This window comes from Heptranchias perlo, chromosome 15, assembly GCF_035084215.1.
Source record: "Heptranchias perlo isolate sHepPer1 chromosome 15, sHepPer1.hap1, whole genome shotgun sequence".
Lineage (NCBI taxonomy): Eukaryota > Metazoa > Chordata > Chondrichthyes > Hexanchiformes > Hexanchidae > Heptranchias > Heptranchias perlo.
The window spans coordinates 33,278,018-33,289,670 of record NC_090339.1 but is presented as its reverse complement, the minus strand read 5'-3'; the positions used below and the strand labels follow the sequence as shown (position 1 = coordinate 33,289,670).

Below are 11,653 nucleotides of genomic sequence, written 5' to 3'. Positions count from 1 at the left end.
CCTCTGTTTCTTTCTCTACAGATGCTGCCTCACTTGCTAAGCTTTTCCAGCATTTTGCTTTTATATCAGATTTCCAGCATCCGCAGTATTTTGCTTTTGATTCATATCTAGTGATTTAAAAAAAGAACTTGCATTTATATAACACCTTTCACAATCTTAGGACCGCTTTAGTGGTTTATACGTAATGAATGTATATTCCATGAAGTCTTTTGGTTCCGTTCACTATACAGATAGTATGCCACGCTCTAATAACGTGTACTCTCATATACAACACTACATTTTTAGAAATGTGGTAGAAAAATTCTATTTTTAATTCAACTTATTTTAAAATGGCATTTTAGTTTTTTAAAAAATCTGCACTAGAATCATTTAACATATAGCTGGATGCTGTGAGGGGGAGATGAGCTGGATACATTTGGGCCTTCTTTCAACAGCGTTACTTGCACAAATGGCAAGATGACAAAAAGCTAATTGTGACATTTATTAATTGAAATCTGCATCTTTATTCTCTGCTATGCATGGGTTGACGTAGCCCAAGTCTAACGATTAACCTTGATTAATGATTGCGTTAAACTTCTCATTCTTACATGGGATTTTTATCATGTTCTCCTGTTATCTCAGAAGGCAGGAAAATACCACATCACTAGACAGCCGCATACAGGCTAAAGTTACTTGCCCAGATTTATTTACACATACAACACACAGAAACAGAAATTGGCACAATCCTATCCCAGCTGGTAAATACATATTATTTCTTTCAGAGTTCCTACTGCGTCCTTCATATACAGAGGCGTTTGTGGCAGAAATGAAGACAATGGCTTTAGGTGTCAGCCTTGGCTCAGTTGGAGAACTCTTGCCTCCGAGTCAGAAGTTTGTGGGTTCAAGCCCCACTTCGAAGACTTGACCACAAAATCTAGGCTGACACTTCAGTGCAGTATGGCAGGAGGTGCCGTCTTTCAGATGAGACACCCTCTCAGATGGACTTAAAAGATTCCATGGCAGTATTTGAAGAGCAGGGGAGTTGTCCCGTTACGCTGCCCAATTTATAGCCCATGGTTCGAAAGTGTATTTATCAAATATACTAATAACATCTAGTGGCACAGCCCTCTTTTACCATTATATTGACAATTTGGACACAATAGAAACTTTCAGTGGTATCTAACTGAAATGTCAATTGTTAATGCATGGATGCAAAGCTGGATCACAGGTCCCGACCAGATTGTATGCATGATGGACTGTTCCAACCCTGGAAAGCAATGCAAAATTCCTTTGGATGCCTAGGATAGACTTTCCAAACTGTTTATTTATTTGAGACTTCAATTTAATTTACTTCTGTACTGCCCTGCAGGCTTATGGAACGATTGTTTGTTGTTTCACCATTTTGCTGAAAATCTCTTTTTGGGAATCACAACATTATTGGCTCACCCTTTAGGCACACTGTCAATCAACATCACATTTTTCTAATAAATTCAATATTTACAGTAATTTAATTATATCCAGGTAAAGGTAGCTTTTGACCATCTTTTGCCTCAAAGAATGTGTAAGAGAGGGTAATTGTGTCTACTCGTGCCATTCCTGGATCTTCTGCAAACTCAGGATCGATATAAAAAAAAACGGGCATGTCCACTTCCTCATGGGGATTCAGCCGTTGCTCCTCAAAACAAAAACACTGAAAGAGAGACAGCACATATTTGATCAATAATACAACAAAAGAAACAAAACAGTTTCTACTGCAATTAGCTCCACCTCTTAAATTTGCATCTTCTTCCCAAACCAAATCTAATTCTGAAAAAGGAAACTAAGCAACTTCATATATTGCAAAATGGTACCTTAAATTGCTGCTTGATGAATCATCTGAAAGATAGCAACTGTTCATCTGTGTACATTGCCCTGGTCAGACCAGAACTTGATCATTGAGCCCAGACACAAGGGAGACCTTCAAGCTCTGGAGGACGTGCAGGGAAGAGTTGCTACCCCGATCCTTAATGTCAAGGGACTAAATTTTAAATACAGACTGAAGAAATTTAGGCCTTGACGGCAAGTAACTGAGCAGGGACCTCAATATGATAAAGAAAAAGGTAAATCCATAACATATTATTTCAAATCATCCATGACAGCGGGACAAATGGTAACAGGTTTAAACTAGAAAGGGAAATTTTGGACTGACTTCAGTAAGTTGCTCTTCACACAAAGTGTGGTCAACATGTGGAATGGTCTTCCAGGTATTGTGGTCATGGGAAAAAAATGGAAATTATTTACAAAAGTTATATACTGCATTTTGGGAAGGGGGAAGGGGAGAAAGACTTTTTTTTCTGTATGGATGGACTGTTTGGCCATCCTCATCCACAGCTATCGTGTAAATTACGCGGCAGTAATTCATCCAAGTTCTAAACTTGAGTGGAGCTAATTGTAATAGAAGCTTATTGGTCCACTAAATTATGTTACAAGAGTGAAGTTCAAAGGGTGCATAAACCCAAAGATCAGATCTACACCTTATAATTCACACAAATTATCAGAATCAAAAAGGTAGTGAATTGTCTTTAACCTTTTCTTCCTGTTGAACATACAGTACTATGTATCAGAAGAACACAAGGGTTGATTTTTGTGCTAGAGACATTACATGTGTTATTCCACTTAATGCAAAACTTTTAATTAATTAGAGAGAGATATAGATAAACACTATTTAAAAAACAAAAAAAAAAATGGAGACCCACCATGTTAGGTATCCTCACTTCTGCCTGTTCTGATGATGTCACTGACCAGGCAGAGACCTCTGCAACTAGAATGACTCAATTGATTGCAATGGATATAGTAAATTTAGACCAACTGGGAGCTGATCCAGAACTACTTGGCCCTGGCAAAATATCCTACCAGGTGGGTTTGCGAAGTGGTTAGCCAGTAACATAACATAACATACAGGGTTAGACAGCTGCAGAGTGGCTCCCAAGCCAAACCAAAGTTGCAGCTACCATTAAAATCAGTGGAGGCAAGGATACCTAACAAGGTGGGAAGGTTACTTTGAACAAAAGTGTTCCTCCAGACTTTCTTTTCCATTTAAGATGCCACATCTTCTTGAAACTAACCTACTGAACAATAATTCCGGGGCTGAGAATACCAGATATGTAAGGCATAGGCTTTTAACAAGAACTATTTGCATTTCCATAGTGCCTTTAACATAAAAAGTATCCGAAGATGAACAGGAGGTCCCTGGAAGTGTGTCAATATGTGCAGAGGGTTCTTGAGCATGTGGAATTTCCACCCACAATGCAGTGTTTTTTTAAACATTCCTAAAGAAATAAAATCATGCATCTATAACCACGTCAAACAAAATCAGAAGGTTAAATAAGTCTTTTTCTTCTAATACCTGGGTTATTGTATCCATACCTGTATTTTATTGAAGTACTGTCCTGCATCGAATGGTACTACATTGTAAGTAGAAATTCCGATGACTGGTTTGTCAGTGGGATTCTTTGCTTTATAAAATGCCAAAGCAGTTTCTCCAGGAACAACCTGGAGTAAGATTAAAACAAAGATCACAGGATTACTTTCTTTCTCATTAGCACCATTGTCCATGGTCAATGTACCCCTATTAAATAACAACTTGTATTTATATATCACCTTTAACGTCCCAAGGCGCTTCACAGCAGCATTATCAAACAAAATTTGATACCAAGCCACATAAGGAGATTAGGACAGGTGGCCAAAAGCTTGGTCAAACAGCTAGATTTTAAGGGGCGTCTTAAAGGAGAGGGAGGTAGAGTGGTGAAGAGGTTTAGGGAGCGAATTTCAAAGCTAGCTGAAGGCACAGCCGCCAATGGTGAAGTCATTAAAATTAGGGATGCACAAGAGGCAAGAATTGGAGGAGCGCAGCGACCTCAGAGGGTTGTAGGGCTGGAGAAGGTTACAGAGATAGGGGGAGGTGAGGCCATGGAGGGATTTGAAAACAAGGATGAGAATTTTAAAATCGAGGCGTTCCCGGACTGGGAGCCAGTGTAGGTCAGCAAGCAGAGGGAGGATGGATGAGCGGGACTTAGTGTGAGTTAGGATATGGGCAATAGAGTTTTGGATGAGCTCAAGTTTATGGAGGGTGGAAGATAGATGTTCGGCCATGAATGCATTGGAATAGTCAAGTCTAGAGGTAACAAAGGCACAGATGAGCAGAAAAGCTGAGGCAGGGGTGGAGATGGGCAATGTTAAGAAGGTAGAAGTAGGCGGTCTTGGTGATGGAGCGGATACGTGGTCGGAAGCTCATCTCAGGGTCAAATAGGACGCAAAGGTTGGAACGGTCTAGTTCAACCTCAGACAGTGGCCAGGGAGAGGGATGGAGTTGGTGGCTAGAGTACGGAGTTTGTAGCGGGGACCGAAGACAGTGGCATCCCAATATTTAGTTGGAGAAAATTTTTGCTTATCCAGTACTGGATGTCGGACAAGCAGTGTGACAAATCAGAGACAGTGGAGAGGGTGGGGGAAGTGGTGGTGAGATAGAGCTGGTTGTTGTCAGCGTACATGTGGAACCTGATGTTGTATAAGATGGCTAGAGATACAAGAAAACTATCAGCCACTAACTAAAGCTACTGATCCATATTATACAGCAGTGCCACAACAAAACAGGAATTAGAAACACATTTAATGTACTTCACATACAGTGCTAATGGCAGTGCATAAAACATCTGCATAAGATCCCCATGTGCACGAAGGTCCATTCATGGACTTATCAGACTAGTCACACTTGGTCCAGTGGGCTAGTTATGTAGGAGTCCCATGGCAAATTTTCCTTAATATTTTTATTGATTATTTTTACCAAAGATATGACAGCTTATGTGCTAGAGATAAGAGGGTGGATTTTCCTCTTCACTGTGCCTGGGAAATCATCATTTCCCAGGCTTAGTGAAGAGGATAAAGTGGCGGTGACTTGTTACGTCAAGCCTCCACTCCCACTCTGCCACCTTGGGATTTTCTGAGGGTCTCCGCCCAGAATTGGTGCAGGCCAAGTGCTGAGATTGAAATGAGGCGGGAGGGGGTGGCCTCTCATTTAAGCTTCCTCTGAGTATGTTTGTTGGAGCCCCAATGCAGGGGCACCTAAAGGAACCTGGTGCAAAGGCCTGTCACCAGGAGCCTGATTGTCCATTATCTGATTGTCCGGGGTCCCGGATCTGTCCATAGAAGAAGGAGGCGGGTAAGAGATTTTTATGTGCGACCCCACCCCCAGCCTATCTGAAGGCCTAGAGATTGTCCAGCAGCGGCCAGAAGGGCCTGATGTCAGCAGCTAGGCCTGTAGCTGCGCTCTTATCTCCTCCCCATTTTTCAGGTGCAAGGCCAAGCCAGTACATACAAATGCCATGGGGCAGGAAAACTACAGGGGTCTTCTAATGAGGAAAGGAAGTTTCCTGGACTAGGAAGAGAGTGGCACGAATTTAAGTTAATCAGAAATAGAATTAAAGGGGGTGACACAAAAGGGTTTCTTTATATAGAGTGTATAACAATGTGGCATTCACTGCCACAAACCATCGTTAAAGCAGAATCCATAAATTCTTCTAAAAAGTAATTAGATAGTTGCTTGAAAAAGGGGAATACTAAAGGTTACAGCGAGTGAATGGGCGAGTGGGATTGGACTAGATGGCTTGTGGAGAAAACATCAGCAAAGCCTTACTAGAACAAATGGCCTGGTTTTGTGCTCCAACATTCTATGACTATGTCCTAACACTTCAAGGTGCAGTGAACTAATCTTTAATGCACTGGGCATCCATACTGCCCTAAGAGAAACTATAATAATGTAAGCATTGCACAGGCGTAATAGTCTTCAGGTTAAAATTACATCTCAAGAGCCAAGTTTAAGTGGTTTCTGATTCTCTAACTTATTCTGTATTGTTGCCTGTAACACCAACTCACCAATACAATTTCCTATTTACAAGTATACAGCCTATTTTCACTTACATAGATTTCAGTTTGCTGAGGTCTGAAGTTCCATTGCAGGCTAGCATGAACATCAGCATTGAAAGTGACTTTAATGACTCGGTCCTTTACAGGCTCCATGGTCTCTACTTGATCCATGTTGTGACCAGCTACTGCAGTCCCTCCCAATCCTGTAGCCTGAAAGCAGACAATTAACAATGAATGCATGACTAAAGGCTACTTGCTAGAAGCTAGGAAAACCTGGTATTTAATTTTTTATGCCACACGGTTGATTGAACACTGATGGTTGATCTCCCGAGAGTTTCTAAAACCAGCACTTTTTGTTCTGATTCCCAAATTGGAGATGCATCACAATGTGTGCATGATTAACCAGTGCAACCGTCAAAATCATCTTGCTTGTTGATTCCTGGACTGAGGGTTGACTTACAAGGAGGGACTGAGTAGAATGGGGCTATATTCTCTGGAGTTTAGAAGAATGAAAGGTGATCTCATTGAAACGTATAAAAAATTTTTTAGAGGGCTTGACAGGGTAGATGCTGAGAGGCTGTTTTGCCAGGCTGGAGAGTCTAGAACTAGGGGTCCTAGTATCAAGATAAGAGGTTGGCCATTTAGGACTGAGATGAGGAAAAATTTCTTCACTCAGAGGGCTGTGAATCTTAGGAACTGTCTACCCCAGAGGGCTGTGGTTGCTCAGTGGTTGAGTATATTCAAGACGGAGATCGATGGATATTTGGACACTAAGGGAATCAAGGGATATGGGGATCGGGTGGGAAAGTGGAGTTGAGTTAGAAGATCCGCCATGATCTTACCGAACGGCAGAGCAGGCTCGAGGGGCCGTATGGCCTACTCCTGCTCCTATTTCTTATGTTCTACTTGTTCCAATTGTTTAATCTTTACTACATCAGTTTCTTGAAGATTGGTTATAACAAAAATACAATGAAAAATCTGACTGCTATTTTCTAACACTTGTGTGCACCTGCCAGGCCAATTCTATGCAAATTTTTGTTTTAAAGACTGAATGAGGCTCTGCACTGGGGCGCACAATCAGAAATTTACCCCCTTATCTGCAGTTAACAACAGTAAGTTTGCCTATTTGAATACTGCAAATGCACTGTGGAACTTAAGACTTCCCTCAAAACTATTATGGATTCTTTAGTATTCAGTTTCATAATTCCACAGCTTTTCAGCAAACCATTTCATAGAATCATAGAAAATGTATGGCACAGAAGGAGGCCATTCAGCCCATCGTGTCCGCACGGGCCGAAAATGAGCCACCCAGCCTAATCCCACTTTCTAGCACTTGGTCTGTAGCCTTGTAGGTCATGGCACTTCAGGTACACATCCAGGTACTTTTTTAAATGAGTTGAGGGTTCCTGCTTCTACCACCCTTTCAGGCAGCAAGTTCCAGACCCCAATCACCCTCTGGGAGAAAAGATTTTTCCTCAGCTCCCTGCTAATCCTTCTACCAATCACTTCAAATCTATGCCCCCTGTTATTGACCGCTCTGCTAAGGGAAATAGGTCCTTCCTATCCACTCTATCTAGGCCCCGCATAATTTTGTACACCTCAATTAAATCCACCTTCAGCCTCCTCTGTTCCAAAGAGAACAAGCCCAGCCTATCCAATCTTTCCTCATAGCTAGAATTCCCAAGTCGTGGAAACATCCTTGTAAATCTCCTCTGTACCCCCTCTAGTGCAATTACATCCTTCCTGCAATGTGGTGACCAGAGCTGTACATAGTACTCAGGCTATTGCCTAACCAGTTCCAGCATAACCTCTCTTCTCTTATATTCTATGCCTCGGCTAATAAAGGAAAGTATTCCTTATGCCTTCTTAACCACCTTATCCACCTATCCTGCTACCTTCAGGGATCTGTGGACATACACTCCAAGGTCCCTCAGTTCCTCCACACCTTTCAGTATCCTCCCATTTATTGTGTACTCCATTGCCTTGTTTGACCTCCCTAAATGCAATACCTCACACGTCTCCGGATTGAATTCCATTTGCCACTTTTCTGCCGACCTGACCAGTCCATTGATATCTTCCTGCAGTCTACAGCTTTCCTCCTTACTATCAACCACACGGCCAATTTTTGTATCATATGCAAACTTCTTAACCATGCCCCCTACATTTAAGTCCAAATCATTAATATTTATCACAAAAAGCAAGGGACCTAGTGCTGAGCCCTGCGGAACCCCTCTGGAAACAGCCTTCTAGTCACAAACACACCCGTCGACCATTAGCCTTTGCGTCCTGCCAGTGAGCCAATTTTGGATCCAACTTGCCACTCTCCCTTGGATCCCATGGGCTTGTACTTTTTTAACCAGTCTGCCATGTGGTTCCTTGTCAAAAGCCTTGCCAAAATCCATCAAATGCACTAACATCATCGACCCTCCTTGTTACCTCCTCAAAAAAATTCAATCAAGTTAGTCAGACACGACCTTCCCTTAACAAATCCATGCTGACTGTCCTTGATTACTCCAGGCATTTCTAGGTGACGATTTATCCTGTCCCTCAGAATTTATTCAAACAATTTGCCCACCACCGAGGTTAGACTGACTAGCCTGTAACTACTTGGTCTATCCCTCGCTCCCTTTTTAAACAATGGTACAACGTTAGCAGACCTCCAATCCTCCGGCACCACGCCTGTATACAGTGAGAATTGGAAAATGATCGTCAGAGCCTCCGCTATTTTCTCCCTTGCTTCCTTTAACAGCCTGGGATACATTTCATCCGGCCCTGGTGATTTATCTACTTTCAAAGATGCTAATCCCCTTAATACTTCCTCTCTCACCAAGTTTATCCCATCCAATATTTCACACTCCTCCTCCTTAACTACAATGTCTGCATCGTCCCTCTCTTTTGTGAAGATGGATGCAAAGTATTCATTAGAACCATACCCACAACTTCTGCCTTTTTAGCACAGAAGAGCTCCTGGATCCTATTGAGTTGATTTGCATAAATCATGATGAAAACTGCCATATACTTTAGCATAAGGTCCCCAAACTTTCAACTAAATACCCACATATTGCTGAATGAAGTCTTTATCTCCACTTAAGCGACAGGTCAGCCAATTAATTTGTTTTGCAAATGTTATTGGAGCAAACTGTTAAGGATTTGATTTGAAAGTGATTTTAAACATGACAGAGAAATGGAATGGCCTACAATAGTATTATCTCAGAGTGATCGTTCCCATTACCACCCCTTTGTAAAAATCAATTTCAAAAATAAAATCATTAACTACAAACATAATTGTTTCAACAGCGAAAGCTACTGACACGTCAAAGGAACCAATTTGAAGAGTTAAGGAGCTCAACCATGCAAGAGGAAAGCAGCATTAACATATGCATCTGAAATGGCTTCAACACTAACTGTGGCTCTGCAGATATTAATACAGCTCCTTCATAACACCAGATTAAAATCACTTCATCCAGTTAGTTCCTCCATATTTATATGGCATTTGATATATGAAGTTAGTTTAGACTAAAAGGTAGCAAGCACTGTATTCCAATGTTATTTTTCTGAGTTACTACCCCAGACTGCAAGTAAAGATTGCAGTTCCTACTGGAAGCATATGTAACCAGAAATTAACTAGCATAAATTACTCTGCTTAACTCTGATAAGGCCAAATTTTCTCTGTACAAATCACTTGCACTACCTTACACATCACTGGTGCAGATATTAAACTCTCAAGGAATTTTATTTTTTGTTCTAACAACATACTTGCATTTATATAGCATCTTGTGTCATCACAACATCTGAAAGTGGTTCACACAATAAATTACTTCTGGACTACAGTGACCTTTATGTAGGCAAACACAGCAACCATTCCGTCTCATGAACAGTGATGAGATGAATGACCAATTGGTATTGGTTGAGGGAAGAATGTTGACCAAGTCTCCAGAAGAACTCTCTGTTCTTCAAAATATTGCCTTGGAATCTGAATAAGCAGAAGTGACCTCGCTGTTTTTTTCTTTGTCATAGCTGTGCAAGAATATGCTCATTTTCCCAGATCTTTTTCACCTCTTAGCTTTCATTTTTTTTCTGTTTTTAGATGAAGGTGTACGAAACTGGGTCTCTACATAAATTTTAAAAACTTGTACGTGCAGATACATTCTCTCCCTCCCCGCCCAACTCTCCATCCGTCCACTCACTGGTCTCTTGTACAATTGTGGAATAGTTTCTGATGGCTCTCACGAGCCTCAGACCCGAGACCCGGATTTTGGGACCCCTCAATTATAGTGTGTTTGATTTCTTTGGGTTGGGGGGAAATGGTGAGGGCACTTGCTTTTTCAGTCAAATACTTTAATATTAGCAGAGACATTTTAATGTAAAAATAGTTCATCTTCTAGAAATGATTTTACAGTGTATCAAACAAGTGATTTGCATATAATTACTTTTGGCTCAGTTAGGCAGATTTATTTATCTGCTTATCCTGTCAACTTTGTAACTAGCCACTGAATTTGTTGCATTCTGGTACAAACACAAGGTATTACTGACCTGGCAATAAAGTCTGTAGAGAGGTACAGCAGCATATGACATGCCAATCATACCAATTGCTGTTGCCGCGATATATGTGAGCACAGTTTTATTCCTCTTTCTCCATTCCTCCTCCTGGCTCCGAGTGAAGGGATTATTGTGGCCCTTCACGCTTCGCATTGGCTGTTGAGAAGTCAGAGTTCTCAGTTTCTGAGGAGTAAACCGATTAAATGCTGAATACAGTCTTGGTGAACTAAATTGTTGTAGCCTTCTTGCACAGGCTTTACAGGAAGTCACCATGTACAGTTTTGAGATGCTTGCCCAACAGGACCAATGCATGCCGATTGTTAGCCAGACCATAGTGCTAATATGTAATCTTTTCTTCTTTTGGTGTAAATAACAAACTCTTCCTGCAACATCTGGAAATAAATGTCAACATTTTATCATTTTTTTTCCTCTTTATCTGGATATTGCATTGCACAAGTGAGTCATAGCCCATAGTAATTCTATGATGCTTGCAAATCGAGATAGAGTCTCAATTTTTTTTCATCTGAATTAAAATATTCTTCTGAATAGTACACTATACCCTTACTTACCTGATTCAAATGGCCTAATTTCTGAATAATTTTGAAGAAAATAAGCATGGATTGCATTTTCCCTGCCCTCTTGACATCTACTTGCACTATACACGCTCCGTCGGCTGAAAGGATAGGCTGAAGACCCTCTCACTGGCATCCACTAATACCACGGCACAGCTGGCTACGAGGAAGTGTATACATGCAGCCTGGTGTAAATGGCTAGGTGCTTTTACCTCACTACTAGAGTACCATTGATAGCCAATATGTTAATTAGCAGTACTCTCAAGTGTAAATGACCCAGCCTCCAACTTTTTGCAAATTTCACTGCAGTCAGTTCAGCATATTAGTTACTTTGCATTATAACACAAACAGGCTAAAACACTGAACGACTCAGTATCAAATTCTCGGGGCCACCCACTGCATGCAGTTGCATCAGGCAGGCCTACGGGGGGACCAAATCAAAGCAGCATTACAAACTGAGAAGGGCAACAGAGGTCACACTCCCTGGCCCCCAAATGCATTCACACTCTCCAAGAGAGTCTAACCACCTCCCCTTGACATTCAATGGCATTACCATCGCCAAATTCCCCACTATCAACAACCTGGGGTCACTATTGACCAGAAACTAAACTTGACCAGCCACATAAATACTGTGACTACAAGAGCAGGTCAAAGCTGGGTAT

General features: G+C 41.4%; 1 protein-coding gene across 1 annotated transcript; it reads right to left on the bottom strand.

Annotated features, from left to right (window-relative positions):
• Positions 1-655: 655 nt before the first annotated feature.
• Positions 656-11,653, bottom strand: cox11 (cytochrome c oxidase assembly homolog 11 (yeast)). The gene is made up of 5 exons (XM_067997042.1): positions 10,989-11,653; positions 10,414-10,811; positions 5,935-6,090; positions 3,385-3,510; positions 656-1,669 (listed from the first exon to the last, which is right to left on the bottom strand). Exons 1-5 carry the CDS (start codon positions 11,125-11,127, stop codon positions 1,487-1,489), a joined length of 1,002 nt encoding a protein of 333 aa, XP_067853143.1. The 5' UTR covers positions 11,128-11,653; the 3' UTR covers positions 656-1,486.